Source organism: Neoarius graeffei, chromosome 12, assembly GCF_027579695.1.
Source record: "Neoarius graeffei isolate fNeoGra1 chromosome 12, fNeoGra1.pri, whole genome shotgun sequence".
Taxonomy (NCBI): Eukaryota; Metazoa; Chordata; class Actinopteri; order Siluriformes; family Ariidae; genus Neoarius; species Neoarius graeffei.
Window position 1 is genome coordinate 57,080,206 of NC_083580.1, and position 16,606 is coordinate 57,096,811.

A 16,606-nucleotide genomic window follows, 5' to 3' on the forward strand; every position below is an offset into this window, starting at 1 on the left:
TGTAATATCGAACAAAGCTGAGCCATGGTTCAAGCAACAATTGATTAGATTTTGATGCAAATCCAGGTATATGTGGATCTAGGATTTTTTTTTGGGTCCGTTCCCAACGTTACTCAAAAAGTAATGAACGGATTTTGATGAAATTTGGCATACAGCTTTAGTATTATCCTAGCTTCAAGTGATTTGATTTTGATGTTGATAGTATATGGCTTGATGGAGGTATTAACTCTACCGAGTGCCCTTCTAGTTTGTTTGTCTGTTCCCAATGTAACTCAAAAAGTAGTGAACGGATTTTGATGAAATTTTGAGGAAAAGCTGGGTCATGGGCAAAGGAACAATTGATTAGATTTTGATGTAAATCCGAATATGTATGTAAACATAATAAACATCTGGATATTCTAATATTCTCTGGTGACGGTGACAGAGAAGAGGTCTATGGACAAACTACTGAACATCATGGGCGATGCCAGTCACCCTCTGCACACCGTCATCAGCAACCAGAGGAGCCTGTTCAGTGACAGAATGCTCCTTCACAAGTGCAGGACAAACAGATTTAGAAACTCCTTTGTCCCTCAAGCCATCAGACTATACAACTCCTCTCTGGGGGGGAGGAGGGGTAACAGGAGGACGGAGGACGGGAAGGAGCAGTAGCCTAGCCTGACAAAAAGCAATACCGGACGATGTGCAATATAAAGTGCAATATCTCTCCTGCTGCCCCCCCTTCCCCCCTCTTCCCCATATCTTATTCTTTTTATATTTGTATATGTAAATACTTAATTTCTCTAGACATTTTTCTCTATTTTCTATTTATCTGTAATGATGCTGCTGGAATCTTAATTTCCCTGAGGGAACCCTCCCAAAGGGATCAATAACGTTCTGTTCTGTTCTGTTCTGTTCTGTTCTGATCTGATCTAATCTAATCTAATCTAATCTAATCTAATCTAATCTAATCTAATCTAATCTAATCTAATCTAATCTAATCTAATCTAATCTAATCTAATCTAATCTAATCTAATCTAATCTAATCTAATCTAATCTAATCTAGCTTGGCGGAAGTATGCACTCTACCGAGTTCCCTTGTCTAATGAATGAAGTTGTACAAGTAGAGAATTTGGAAAAGTTAGGCTAGTTTTAAGAATTTATTGGAACCAATGATTTGAATTTGTAGCCTGACTAAGCTATGACGACCTCACAAGAACATTTTTGAAAAATTTCAGTTCAGATATCTGGAGCCGTCACCTGGATGGATATCCTGCAGCGCTGATGCGAATGGTCTCCAGAACGCCGCATGCTCGCAACTGCTGGACGGCTCTGCTGGAATCAAACCTGCACACAATCAACAAGACCCAAGAGTCCTCTGAAATCAACATGTATGAACAATTATACAGAAATGAACAACTAAAAATACATTTACTCAAAAAAAAAAAAATCCATCTCTATAAAAAGTCCAGGATGGAAACCCTACCTTAACTTTTCCAGAAGCATCGTACATGTTTCTAGTGCGAGAGGCATTGAGAAACCTGTAGACTCTCAGACCCTCAAGTAAATTGAGCCTGACTGACTCAGAGCTCGGAATACAACTCCCTTCTGTTTGCGAGAACCCTCAAAGCATGTGACTTAGAAACCAGTCTTAATTTAAGCTTCATGAAGAGGCTCTTGTCTTCAAGAATGTGCAGGAGGGACAAACAAAACATGGCCCCTTTGAGATTTAAACACAGTTCTGCAAGAAAACCGAACATGATAATGTAACACTATAATGTACACAGATGGAGGAGAATTTGAGCAGGTATACTGTCGGAGCACAGCATCTGTAGCGACTGCACTTATTCAGATAATATTTAGATTGGTGGTCTAAAAAAAACTTAAGTCGAAAAATAATAAGCAACAGGTGTTGCCAGGCAAAACAAACCTCGCCCGGTAGCACTTATGATGAATATGAAGGAAGATATCATGAAAACTAGACGCCAACAGCGTCGATGGGGATGCCTCCGCCCGGTAGACTACACGCCTTATTAAGTTGTGATTTGGGGATGGACATTTGACCTCACAGTAATCCTGACCTGGTGAAATTACTTGTATCAGCCTTGGAGATACTGTGTTCGTAAGGTTTTCGGACAGACATTTGACCTCACAGTGACCTTGACCTTAGACCTTTTGATCTGAAAATCTAACCAGTTCATGTTTGTCCCAAAGCGCACAAATGGTGAAAGTTTGGTGAAATTCCTTTCAGTAGCCTTTGAGATATCGCATTCACAAGGTTTCGGGATGGACACACGCACGGACGGACGCACAGACGGACAACCCGAAAACATAATGCCTCCTGCACCTTACGGTGGCGGAGGCATAAAAATAGATACCCTATGGGTACATGTGGCTACTCATCTCATTCTCATTATCTCTAGCCACTTTATCCTGTTCTACAGGGTTGCAGGCAAGCTGGAGCCTATCCCAGCTGACTACGGGCGAAAGGCAGGGTACACCCTGGACAAGTCGCCAGGTCATCACAGGGCTGACACATAGACACAGACAACCATTCACACTCACATTCACACCTACGCTCAATTTAGAGTCACCAGTTAACCTAACCTGCATGTCTTTGGACTGTGGGGGAAACCGGAGCACCCGGAGGAAACCCACGCGGACACGGGGAGAACATGCAAACTCCACACAGAAAGGCCCTCGCCGGCCACGGGGCTCGAACCCAGGACCTTCTTGCTGTGAGGCGACAGCGCGAACCACTACACCACCGTGCCGCCCCATGTGGCTACTGCTTATAAATAAAATTGGTTTCTGATCCCATGTCAATACGGTAAATATAGCATATATGTTTACTCTATGAGGCAGTAGCCACAAGAATGAAGCGTAATCCAAAAATGAACAATTTAAAAAAAAAAAAAATCACATAAGTAAAATATACCAAGTGTCTGTACTTTAGATTATTCTACTCTTACAGCTTTCAAAACCGAAACCTCCGAACTGAGGCCGACATACACACACTGTCGCCATGACCCAAACTTTTATTTCCCGGAAATGGCCCGGCGCTAGAGCTCAATGGAACACACTTTCCTTCTGTAATAAGCGTAAACATGTCAGAAAGCGATTTCTTTAGTCTAGTCCATTTATTTCGAATAGTGAACTGAATTGCATACACTCACCGGCCATTTTAATCGGAACACGTGCATGCGCAATGTGTGACTGTTACATTCTTACAGCACGATGACGTAGTGGCTAGCGCCTCGATATGAGGCAGTAGCTACAACAAAAACGATTCTGACCTTTTTGGTGACTTTGACCGGATGACCCTCAAAACGTTGGCGGTTCTATTTGAGACCAATGCCCATCTATCCTGAAAGTTTCATCAAGATTGAGCCAGCCTTTTTCCCCCGTAATATCGTTAACAAAACAACAAAGGAACCCGACTGAAAACAATACCTCGCCCCCTGGTGGACTCCGTCCCGGGTGAGGTAATAAATCGGGTTCACATTTCTTACAACAAACAGCACAGGGCTGTTGAATAATATATAAGAATCTGAACCTAATACGAAATGGATTTTAAAAATCTTGCTGTTACGGTATGTATATTCACTGATGTGGTGGAGTTTTCTGGAAGTCGTTTACGGAAGGAGATTCCAGTGTCAGTGCTTTATAACACTAAGTCTTACGTACGTGGGAATTTACCGTTTCTGGTTTTTCCATGAAATGAAAGGTTGAGGGATTTTTTTTTTCTGGGTGGGGGCGTCCCTGATTAACTTCAGGAATGATACAAAAATGAGGCTGGTGAAGAAATGACAGTTTACAGCGACTATGAGATAATCATAATTAAAAAATAATAATTTATTTCAAAGCATTTCACAGAGTCTCAATGCTCGAACAATAAAAATAATGATAGGAGCAAATAAAAAGAATAAAAGCATACGCATATTAGTTTACATTATGTATTAAAAAACTATGAAAAGAAATTAATCAAACCAAAATTAGTATTCAAATCGTAAGGTTTTTCATAATAATATTCAAAAAGCAATGCCTTTAGACCAGTTTTAATAACGGCGATCTGTTATTCCCCCCCCCCGGACATTCCACTCCGTGAAATGCAACTATAAATGGATAAAAAGCATGATGCGTGATTCTTTAAGTGAGGGAAAAAAAAAATCCTTAGCAAATGGCTGTGGTATATGAGGAATAAATAAAAACACGACAGGATGTGCTGTTATAGGAAAATGATCAACAATAACTCTGCTTCATGTTGGGCCACATCACATCACCCTGTAGCTGATTATTTTCCTGTAATAGCACACCCCCAGGAGTACTGGAACGATATGGCTCGTGTAGCTCACAAGTACAGGAGGCAAAACGCAGCACTGTGCAAACTGCATGCACATGCTGCAAGAGATACCGTTTGTCTCATTAACACCAGGTTCTGAAGTGAAGTACACTGGATATAGAAAGTCTACGCACCCCTGTTAAAACTGGAGGTTTCTGTGATGTGGGGGGAAAAAAAATTAAACCAATTTGAATCATGTCAGATCTTTTTCCAACCTTAACGTGATTTAGCAACAGCAAAAATTCAAATAGAGCCCTAACAAATGCACTGCTTTCATCTCAGATCTGATTTGATCTCAGAGCTGGTTATTTCCTTAGACAAAGCTTTAGTTGTCGGAGATTTTAACATTCACTTCGATAACCCAGAAGACCCTTTAAAAACAGCGTTTGTGTCCATTTTAGATTCAGTAGGATTAATCAGAATGTCATAGGACCGACCCATAATGGTGGTCACACCCTCGATCTAATACTAACATTTGGGTTAAATGTAGAAAATATAGTCACACTTCCACAGTCTGAAGTTATCTCAGATCATTACCTCATCTCATTCAAACTATGTCTGAGTGATAATATATGCACCTCACCACGCTACTATATTAAACGTACATTCACGTCAACTACTGCACAGAGCTTTATAAATGATCTCCCAGAGTTATCAACTTTGATTGGGTCACGGTCAGCCCCTGCACACTGCAAAAAATAAAAATCTTCAGAAGTTTATTTGTCTATTTTCAAGTCAAAACATCTAGCCACCCTTATTATAAGACATAATTGCCCAACAAGCAAAACCTCATTTAGCTAGAAAGGCTAGTTTTTAGACAGTCCATCTTGAAAATCTTGTATAGACAAAATGTCTTGGAAAAGTCTTATTTGGAGCACCTTTGAAAATAAAACAAGGGTTTTTTTAAAACAAGTAAGTACATTTTGGACATTTGTCAAACGCAGTTCATCTTGTTTCAAGAAAAAAAAAGTATGCTTGTTTTGGGAATAAATGAACTTTACTGAAATCTTTGAATCTTGCCCCCAAAACGCACTGTTGCTTTGGCGTTATATAAGCACTCTAAGTCAAAATGTGTAGACTTTTTTTTTTGGGGCCTGATCTTGTAAACCCCTCGTACACTGCACTGTTGCTTTGGCGTTGTGTAAGCACTGTAAATCAAAATGCGTAGACTTTATTATTATTATTATTTTGGTGCCTGAGGTCCTGGGGACGTGGAATCTTAAGAGATGTTTTAATGTTTGAATGTTGAAATGGGAAAAAAAATAAACTTGTTGCAATGCTACACGTGTCGCCAACTTGATTCAAGATAGTCTCTGGTCTCATATCTAGAGTATTTTACTAATTACAGGTCACAAAAGGAGAATCTTTTAAGCTAGCAATGCTTAGTTGTAGAATTTAACAATCCTGATATTAGTATATTCAGGGTGCGATTTGTCAAAAAACCAGAAGGGGGGATGTTTTTTTTTTTTTAATCATGAAACGTCACAAAATTAAGGTAACAACAGGCTAACAGCTCAATAACATCCGATGATATCAAATGAATAACACTAAATGAAAACGAACACTAAACCAGAGATAGTAAATTCATCTTCCTATCTCTCTGACTAAATACACAAACACGAACACACAACAAAGTTCGCATTGCTCGTCGCGTTGCTGTGATGTTTCTCTCCCTCCGGATTAAATGGACAGTGACTCGAAAATCACTAAAATACATGAATACTAAATGAACAGTTTGCTCTGATGGCGCAGTTCATGTGGCCTTTTCTGCTTTCCCGTCGGTGCGCTATCCGCCGCGTTTCGCCCTTCTTTAATCCACATTTCTGCGAATTTCTCAGCAGGGAAGGAACGCATGTCTGGCCCATTGACAGCGAGGAAAAGAAGGCTGTCAGTGTGGATACATTCATTCTGTTGCGCTCATCAGTAAGGATGTGATTCATGGCGCTAAATCCACGTTCACACTCTGGATATTGTTATTATCTACAATGTGTCTATTTGCTGGGGACGTTCGTGAACATCAAAGCTGCCACTTCGGGTCATTTTGAAAGTGAGTGCAATGTAGGCCATAGAAAACTGTGTCACAACATGCCTAGCATGTCAACTTTTTTTTTTGGTTTGTTTGTTTTATTGACGGGGTTGTCCCCGAGGATTTTTTTTCAGCAGAGATAAAAACCAGAGGGGGGGGGATGATCCCCACCATCCCCCCCAGCAAATCGCACCCAGAGTATATTTATCTTAAATTCAGTTTTTACTGCTAAGACTTTGTCATGAATTTAAGTGAAATACCCTTAAAATGAAATAAATAAAAATGACTTGAATGGCTAAATGCAAGAAGTACGATCTTGTTATAAGAACTATTTTGAGTTAATCGGATCTCGCATAATAAGTTCCCCAATCTTATTTTGGAATTATTTCATCTAAAAACAGGTTAGATTTTTCATCTTACTTTAAGAAATCTTACCAAGTCAAATTTGACTAGTTCCATTGGCAGATTTTTTTTCACCTGATTCAAGCAAATATGCTTTGTTTTAATCTTTTATTTCTTATTTTTGAAAGGCCATTTTTTGCAGTGCAGAACTTGATCAGGCAACTGAATGCTTAGAGTCAACATTCTGCCATACCTTAGATAATGTAGCTCCTCTTAAAAGGAAAATGGTCAGAGACAAAAAATTAGCACCCTGGTATAAAGATGACACTCGCACATTAAAACAGACCACTCGAAAATTGGAACGTAAATGGTGTCAAACAAAATTGGTAGTGTTCAAATTGGCGTGGAAGGAGAGCTTCCTGAAGTATAGAAAAGCTCTTAGTGCTGCTAGATCAACATATTTCTCCTCCCTAATAGAAGATAACAAAAATAATCCTAGATTCCTATTTAATACTGTAGCAAAATTAACCAGGAATAAGTCCACTATAGACACATGCACACCTGCAGTATGTAGTAGCAACGACTTCATGAATTTTTTTTTAATGACAGAATTGAGAATATCCAACAAAAAATTCAAACTACTAATTTAAGGTCAGACAATGTAAGTGACCCTGTAGTTCACAATATAACTATCAGATCAGCAATTAGAATGTTTTACTCCCCTAAAATAAACTGAATTACTTTCATTAATCTCGGCATCAAAAGCCTCAACTTGTGTACTAGATCCCTTACCGACACGTCTATTCAAACAGATAATACCTGAAGTAATTGAACCGCTTCTAAAAATAATAAATTCGTCTCTTACGATTGGCTGTGTACCCAAATCCTTTAAACTAGCAGTTATCAAACCCCTGATTAAAAAACCTGACCTTGATCCCTGTCAGCTGTCCAATTATCGGCCAATATCAAACCTCCCCCTTTATCTCCAAGATCCTTGAAAAAGCTGTGGCACAGCGGTTATGCTCATATTTACATAGGAATAACATCCATGAAATGTATCAGTCAGGATTCAGACCTCATCATAGCACAGAGACAGCTTTGGTTAAAGTAGTAAATGACCTACTGTTGGCGTCTGATCAGGGCTGTGTCTCGCTGCTTGTGTTGCTTGACCTTAGTGCAGCATTTGATACCATTGATCATTCCATACTTCTGGATAGACTAGAGCATGTTGTGGGAGTTAAGGGAACGGCCCTCTCCTGGCTCAAGTTTTATTTAACTGATCACTATCAGTATATTGATATAAATGGTGTTTCTAGATGTACTGAGGTAAAGTTTGGTGTTCCACAAGGTTCTGTCTTGGGTCCACTGCTTTTTTCTTTATACATGTTACCTCTGGGTGATATTATTCGTAAACATTCTATTAGTTTCCACTGTTATGCTGATGACACACAGTTGTATGTTTCTGCAAAACCTGGTGAGAGACACCGGCTTAATAGAATTGAGGAATGTGTGAAGGACATTAGACACTGGATGCTTATTAATTTCCTTCTGCTTAACTCTGACAAGACTGAAGTACTTGTACTAGGACCACATGCAGCTAGAAGTAAGTTTTCTGATTACACAGTAACTCTGGATGGCCTTTCTGTTTCTTCACGTGCAGCAGTAAAAGACCTCGGAGTGATTATTGACCCCAGTCTTTCATTTGAAACTCACACTGATAACATTACTCGGACAGCTTTCTTTCATCTCAGAAATACTGCTAAAATTTAATGTCACTACATGATGCAGAAAAACTAGCTCATGCTTTCGTTACCTCCAGGTCGGATTATTGTAATGCCTTACTGTCTGGATGTCCCAATAAGTGCATAAACAAGCTCCAGTTAGTTCAAAATGCAGCAGCAAGAGTCCTTACGAGAACTAGAAAATATGACCACATCACCCCTGTCTTCTCCACACTGCACTGGCTCGCAATCATATTTCGTATTGATTATAAAATACTACTATTGACCTTTAAAGCACTGAATGGTCTCGCACCACAGTACCTGAGTGAACTTCTGCTTCTCTATGACCCGCCACGCCTACTTAGACCAAAAGGTGCAGGCTATCGGCTGGTACCTCGTATAGTGAAGGCTACATCAGGGGACAGAGCCTTTTCTTACAAAGCTCCACAGTTATGGAACAGCCTTCCAAGTAGTATTCGGCAATCAGACACAGTCTCAGTGTTTGAGTCTTAGCTGAAAACATATCCGTTTAATCAAGCCTTTTGTTAATGGTGTTTATGTGGTAAAGGAGTAGATCTGGAGGATCCTCAGACAGAGTGTTTTGGTAAACTGGGATGTATGGATGCTGTCAGTCCCCACTCGCTTGCTCACTCGAGTTTGTTGACGGTGTAGTGGCTGCTGCTTTATGTCCCGGGGCTCCCTCATGTCTGTGTTACCTTCTGGCTCTCTCCTTTTAGTTATGCTGTCATAGTTAGTTGCCGGAGTCCCTGCAGTTGACTTGCTGACTTTGGGACTGCGGTTGTCGTGAATGGTTTTGCGCTCGGGTTTCCGTCGGTGGGGGGTTTATAGCATCAATGAAGCTGACTTTATGTTAGGACTGTTAATGTTATAGTCATGTTGTCTGCTGTTGCCCAAATGAGGATGGGTTCCCTTTTGAGTCTGGTTCCTCTCGAGGTTTCTTCCTCATGTCGTCTGAGGGAGTTTTTCCCTGCCACCGTCGCCACAGGTGTGCTCATTGGGGATAGATTAGGGATAAAATTAGCTCATTTTTTAAGTCGTTCAAATTCTGTAAAGTTGCTTTGCGACAATGTTTATTGTTAAAAGCGCTATACAAATAAACTTGACAAATGAAAAACAAGGTTTTTTTTTTTTTTTGGGGGGGGGGGGGGGGGGGGGGGGGGCTTCCAATAACCTGGTTACATAATTGCACATATGGTCGGTTTCATAATGGAGCTTGTGAGTGTGCTCAGAATGAACCAATCATATTTAAACCAGTATTCAAAAGTAATTATTACAGACATGTCATGAATGAAGATTTCTTCTGATTAACCCTGAATAAAAATCAACTGTTTCTGTAGGATTTTCTGCTGAAGCCATGGTCCGTAAAGAGCTTACAAAGCATGTACAGGATCTTATCTCAAGAGTTTAATCACCGAAAGAACACCATAACCATATTGAAGCATGGTGGTGGCAGCATCATACGATGCCACTGCATCTCTTCAGCTGAGATTGGGGCCCTAGTCATGATTGAGGGAATCATACAAAGCTCCAGTTTGGCACAAAACCTGCAGGCCTCTGTTGGACAGCCGAATATGAAGGAAAAAAAACAAAAAAACCTCATCTTCCAGCATGATAGTGATCAAAAACACAAATCCGAGTGAACAAAGGAATGGCTTTCTAAAAACGGTCAATATTTTGGAATGGCCCGGTCAGAGCCCAGATCTAAATTCTATCATAAAGCTCTGGAATGACTTCAAGAGGGCTGTGTGCAGGAGGTTCCCTTGCAATTTGACAGATCTGGAACATTTTTGCAGAAGAATGAAATAAAATTGATACAAGATGATAGAGTCATCTATATCCCCCGCCCGACATGCCAACTATATACCAAGTTTCAAGATATTATGTGTCACATTTTTCAAATTCTGCTGCAGGAAACCAACCCGACCTCCCTCTTTACACTGACCTCAGCAGTCCATGGCATAAACCCACCAGCCCTTTGGTCCAGGTGAGCTAAAAATGAAAATTCCTCACATTTCTTAGTATCAAAAGGCACATATACATTACTTAATCAACACATACCAACTTTCAAGACCGCACCACTCACAGTTTACAAGTTCTGCTCCGGAAACAAAACCTACCCCTAAGACTAAGGCTAGTATCTCACTGGGCTGCGACAGCCCGCGAATAGTTGGAGACACAGCAATTGCGATAAAATATGTGAATTAGTGACAATTTTCACTTGGAATCACACTGAATTGATATTCGCATATTTTACCGTGATTGCTGTGTCTCCAACTAGTCGCAGGCTGTCGCAGCCCGGCTTTCCCTCGGCAGGCAGGGAAGTAGAGGAAGCCTCACGGAAACTGACTTGAGAAGGGTTCGCGACAGCTTTGCGACACCAGCGACGCATTTGCGGCTATTTTGAGAGAAATTTTGTCGCACGAATTTTTTGAACATGTTCAAAATTTCAGCGACGGAGGAGCGAGGAGAGCGTTGCGACTCAAGCGAGGAAATTGAGAAGCCCCGCGAATGTTTCAAGACACTTTTGAAACTCTCTCGCGAATGACATTCGCGATTTGCCGCAAGCTGTCGCAGCCCAGTGAGATACTGGCTTAATCTGAGAGACTAAGTCTGAAATTGTTTCCATGGAAACATGAAAATTTTCAATTTCTCAAAATTTCTTAGTACGGAAAGGCGCATCTACTGTACGTCACCTTGTTAACATGTTTACCAAGCTTCAAATCCGTATCCTGAATAGTTTTGGATATATGCTCTGGAAACGAACACTGCTCTTAGAAACCAAGTCAAAATCAATTTATGTAAAAATTTGAAAAACACTTTTTTCAAAAATCCAAAATAGCAAAAGGCACCAGTTCACATGTTGCTTGATGTGTATACAAAGTTTCATGAAGATATCTTCAGTAGTTTTAAAGACATGGCCCGGAAACGAAAACGTGACCAGACGGACGGAACCCGTTTCTAAAAATCAAGATGCGCTGAGGTGCTAGACCCTTCGCCAGAATGACTGCATTATAAGAAAAAGGTGCTTTAAAGGTCCCATGGCATGAAATTTTCACTTTCTGAGGTTTTTTAACGTTAAAATCAGTTCCTCTGACCTTCTTAAGTCACCCCAGTGGCTAGAAATTTCATAATGTGTAAACCAAACTATGCCCAACATTTGAGAATGGCGCGTCAAAACGGCGCGTTGATAAGCTCTTCCCTTTACTACGTCAGCAAGGGAGATGATCCCCACGCCCCCCCCTCTGGATTCCCACCCACTGTATGGATTGCCCCGCCCAGTTGTAATGAGGAGACCATAGAGGACACAACAACATGGCATCACCTAAGCGAGCGAAACATGGAAGTTGCGCTGTACATGGATGTGACAACACAGAAAAGAGTCTGTTTTTACTGCCAACGGGAGAGCCCCTGAAGACGCAGTGGCTTAATTTTATTTACTTCAATAATACGCCGTCGAGTCTACCTAAGACAGTGTATGTTTGTCAGAAGCATTTTCCTGATGAATGTTTCCACAACTTGGGGCAGTACAGGGCAGGTTTTGCACATCAACTGTCACTGAAGCCTGGGTCCGTACCAAGCATCCCTGCCGCATCAGCCACAAACACCGAACAAGTAAGTGTATAACTGGTTGTTTTGCCGTGTTTTAAAATCGGTGCGTTAGCCTAGCAATGGCTACATTAGCTGTGCAGCTAACCGCTTCCTGCAGTTAGCCAGGTACTCTGCGCTACAAAACTAAAGAGCATGCAGCATGCTCTGTTAAACTGAGTTTAGTCTGGAAATTGACTGTAACTTATGAGCTTATGTTTGACTATTGCTCCGCAATGCATGTCTTCTGTTGGATAAGCGCTATGTTGCTGTAGTTGCTGCTTCTATCCTCTTTGGTTATGGAGTGCGTGTTCAAGCCTAGGGTATTATACGTTCGTAAACTACCACTCCGAACACTCTCACTCTCTGTTCTCTGTGTCACGTTGAGTTTACGAAAGGAGTCCGAGGGAGAACGGGGTTTTGTCTTAGCAGCGTGGCTACAGGCGCTGATAGCAGCGAGTATGTGTGTGCGCAGCTTGGTCAAGCCCCTCCCCCTCCCCCCATGGCCCGCCCCCACCCTCTACCCTTCCCCGCCTCCTGCTTCTCATTAGCAAAACGACGCACTGGGAAAAGCGCTGAAATGGGGCTTTCTCCCAGGAGGCTATATTTACGTGCCGAGGGTTCATTTCGAGAAAGGCTGCGGATATAACATCCGGAAACCTCCACGAGCCCGTTTAAAGCATCAACAAACCACCATGCCATGGGTCCTTTAACAAAACAACCATTAAGGGGCGTGTACAAATCATGCAAGCATTTAATTGCAATTTTCTTTCTTCCCTAAAATGTTTCTATTTATTTTCCACTCGAATTTTGCCGGTTGCTTTCTCAAATTAAAGCTGGAAAAAGACCTGATGTAATCTATCTTGGTTTCAATTTTTTTTTTTTTACATCACAAAATGCAGATGTAGATTTTTCAAGGACTTCCCAGACACACAGGCGAAGACACGGACGAAAGAAATATCGTACCTATAAAAACAAAACTTACGCAAAGGCTTCTTTGAGGTCGTTGGGTTTTATGCAGCGTACATAGTGCGGAGTTGTAGCATTCAGAGTCTCCATCAGAAGATGTAAGGAACTACGAAACTAGAAAAGAGAGATATTATAAAAGGTATTATAAACTCAAACAGGCCAGACTTATCATCTCAGCAGAATCCCAGTTGCTTTACTGATCTGAATAAATCCCAGTTCGTTGTGTAACTTCTCAGAGCCTCACCTGGGTGCCTACAGATCTGCGGTGCTCCCGGTTGTGGCTTTTTGGCATGGGCTTAGCAGGACGTACATTAATCTTGGATGCTTTGCCTGTTGAACTAGGAGCTCCTTTGCCATCCTGGAAGAGATCTGCCACCAGCTGGAACTGAGAGAGGAACAAACATCAGTATGATGCTCAAGAGCGCAGAAAGAGCCGGTACTGCAGTCTAGTCATTGGGTTGCAGTGGATCTGGAGCTTGCTTTGCCACCATGTTGCCACACACTGAAATATTCAACCACTTATCATCAGCAGTAATGGTCTGAAAGGCATTAATGCATGAGAAATACAGGGTGTTTCAAAAAATGTGATAGTATTTGAGATGTAAATCTCCCAGAAACTACACAGTCTCGGCAAATAAAACTGAACAGACCTAATGTTGAGCAATATAAGATTTATTACTCAAAATTTGAATGAGGAATTCAAAAGGTACGTGGATAGACGGACGGACATCGCAACGACATAATCCCCCTTCGGGCCTTTCGGCCAGCGGGGGATAATAAAAATTGTGAGGGAAGTTGATTTCAGAAAGCGAGCACCCATCCATCCATCCATTATCTCTAGCCGCTTACCCAGTTCTACAGGGTCGCGGGCAAGCTGGAGCCTATCCCAGCTGACTATGGGCGAGAGGCGGGGTACACCCTGGACAAGTCGCCAGGTCATCACAGGGCTAACAGGGAACAGGGATATAGGGAACGCGAAAAAGGGAGCACACCCTGATGAAATTGCCAAAGTACAAGTTTGTTAATAATCAAGGGCATAACTCTGGTAAAATTTGCCCAAATTAAACAATTTCAGTATATATGTATAACGGTCATATAACAAAGCCTTTTGCCAAGTTTGGTGAAATTCCTCCACTAATTGTAAGAGGAGTTGATTTCAGAAGAACCTACACCCTCATGAACTTGCCAAAGTACAAGTTATTTAATCAAGAGTCAAAACTCTGGGAAAATTTTCACAAACGAAATATGCGTATTACTGTTAAATAACAAACAAGGCCTTTTGCCAAGCTTCGTCCAAAACTCGTGAGAGGAGTTGATGTCAGAAGGCGAGCACACCTTCATGAAACTGTGAAAGTACAAGGTTGTTAATCGAGGGCTGTAACTCTGGTAAAATGCGACCGAATTGAACGAAATTACAATATGCGTACTACCGACATACAGCAATGCCTTTTGCCAAGTTTCGTGAAATTCCTTCAAAACTTGTGAGAGGAGTTGATTTCAGAAGGTGAGCGCCCTTCCCGGGACGGACGGATGGAAATCGCCACGACATAATTCCCATTCGGGCCTTTCGGCCAGCGAGGGATAACAGGCTATACACAGGAAGAAAAAAAAAAGAAACTTGTTTAAAACTCGTACAGAATAGTGCTTTAATCCGGCGCCAACTAAACCTTACGATCAAGTCAAACAAAGATTCTAGCTCCGTGCTTGAACGGTGGCGTAACGGTTTAAAAATGTACAAGTATACAAAATACATTTTGTAATATATAGATTTAGGCACTGCCTAAAAGCGGAGCTCCCATCTGTTTCTGGGTTGTAGAATTTTCTTCTATCATAGCCAGTCTCTTTTGTTTTAGCTTTTGATTTTGGACCCGGAAGTCAATTTTCCTTACAAGTGACGTCACACTTAACAGCTCTCATAGAATCATCTACCAGTTAGTTGTCAAAATCATTTTCTCGCTTTGTGATTGGTCGATAGTCTTTTTCACTTTCCTGTCTTCTAAGCTTTTCTTCTTCTGTTAAAATTTGTTTTCTTTTTCATTTGTTCTCCTCTGCCATCATTTCCAGATGTATAATTCCATATACTTTTAAACTGGAAGTTATTATTTATTTTGGCCCGCGAGAGCGGAGTACCATACCTAAGAAAAAAATGGTAAACCCATCGAGTCAACTAACCGGCCACTTGCTCCTGGACGTTCGAAATTTACAAACGCTGACAAAGTTGGTTGTTTTTTGCAAACACTTTGCAATGATCTCCTAGCTTTGAATTCCCTGGTCTTAACTTGGACCAACACAGAACGACTATTCTTGATCCTTTTCGTTTGCAAACTTTTCGAAAGCAAAACTGGGCTTCCTGTGGTGGTACACGTACACACCACAAAAAAAAAAATCGACTCGATGGGTTTACCAGTTTTTCTTAGGTATGGTGCTCCGCTGGGAGCTCCGCTAAAAATGTAACATATTTTAACTGAAAATATGGGCCGCACGGTGGTGTAGTGGTTAGCGCTGTCGCCTCACAGCAAGAAGGTCCAGGTTCGAGCCCCGTGGCCGGCGAGGGCCTTTCTGTGTGGAGTTTGCATGTTCTCCCCGTGTCCGCGTGGGTTTCCTCCGGGTGCTCCGGTTTCCCCCACAGTCCAAAGACATGCAGGTTAGGTTAACTGGTGACTCTAAATTGACCGTAGGTGTGACTGTGAGTGTGAATGGTTGTCTGTGTCTATGTGTCAGCCCTGTGATGACCTGGTGACTTGTCCAGGGTGTACCCCGCCTTTCGCCCGTAGTCAGCTGGGATAGGCTCCAGCTTGCCTGCGACCCTGTAGAACAGGATAAAGCGGCTACAGATAATGAGATGAGATGAGAACTGAAAATATGATTATCATAATCTGCTGCTTCCAACAAGAGTATTTAATTTTTAATAAAAGCCATGACGCCACCCACAAGATTTCAGGAAACTTGACCGACTCGACATGTACACACACTTACCTTGCTGGCCTTCAGGATGTTGATCTGTTCTTCATAAACAGTGTCCCTGTTCTTTTCCAGAAAGCCATCACACTGATACTCAACCTGAAAGAGCAAACCAACATGTACATAAACACACCAAGAAATTGCTCTCATACCTCATCTTGATTTATTTTACTTGAGCAAACCAGTCAGGCCATCAAACCCAACTTGATATCTTAACATACCAAGACTGCAGAAGGCAGATGCTGCATTATATGCAGTGAAAATATGTCTTTACTATTTAATTAACAGTAATAATTGTTGTTTTTTTACACTAAGCTGCTATTGCAGGGTGGGTTTTTTTTTTTTTGAAGAAGTTGCACGACTGTTACACCACTGTTGCCCCCTCCAGCTGAAATGAGCATCATCATACCGTAGCTGCCATGACCAGGCAAACAAACAATAAGTGGGCAAAAACTAAACCAGGCTACATAGGTCGGAGTCTCAGTGTATGGTATGGTGGCCTGGAGGTGCAAAACAAACCAAAAATGCAAAAAGCAAACCCAGAAACACATCAACACTAACACAAAACAGAAAAGGTCAATCCTTATTGCATATCGCACCCTGGCTGCTGATTGGACAGAGCGCATCACATGACTAAGGTAAAGGATTCTGAGATTTCAA

At 41.5% G+C, this 16,606-nt stretch overlaps 1 protein-coding gene across 2 annotated transcripts in view; it reads right to left on the reverse strand.

The window, feature by feature from the left end:
* myo5b (myosin VB) overlaps nt 1-16,606 on the reverse strand; it is a 295,143-nt gene that overhangs the window by 77,335 nt on the left and 201,202 nt on the right. For both annotated transcript variants that reach the window (XM_060936097.1, XM_060936098.1), the window contains exons 14-17: nt 15,962-16,045; nt 13,230-13,370; nt 13,002-13,099; nt 1,240-1,326 (exon numbers count right to left, since the gene is read on the reverse strand). In XM_060936097.1, the coding sequence (XP_060792080.1) occupies nt 1,240-1,326; nt 13,002-13,099; nt 13,230-13,370; nt 15,962-16,045 (410 nt within the window). The remainder of the gene's footprint in view (nt 1-1,239; nt 1,327-13,001; nt 13,100-13,229; nt 13,371-15,961; nt 16,046-16,606) is intronic.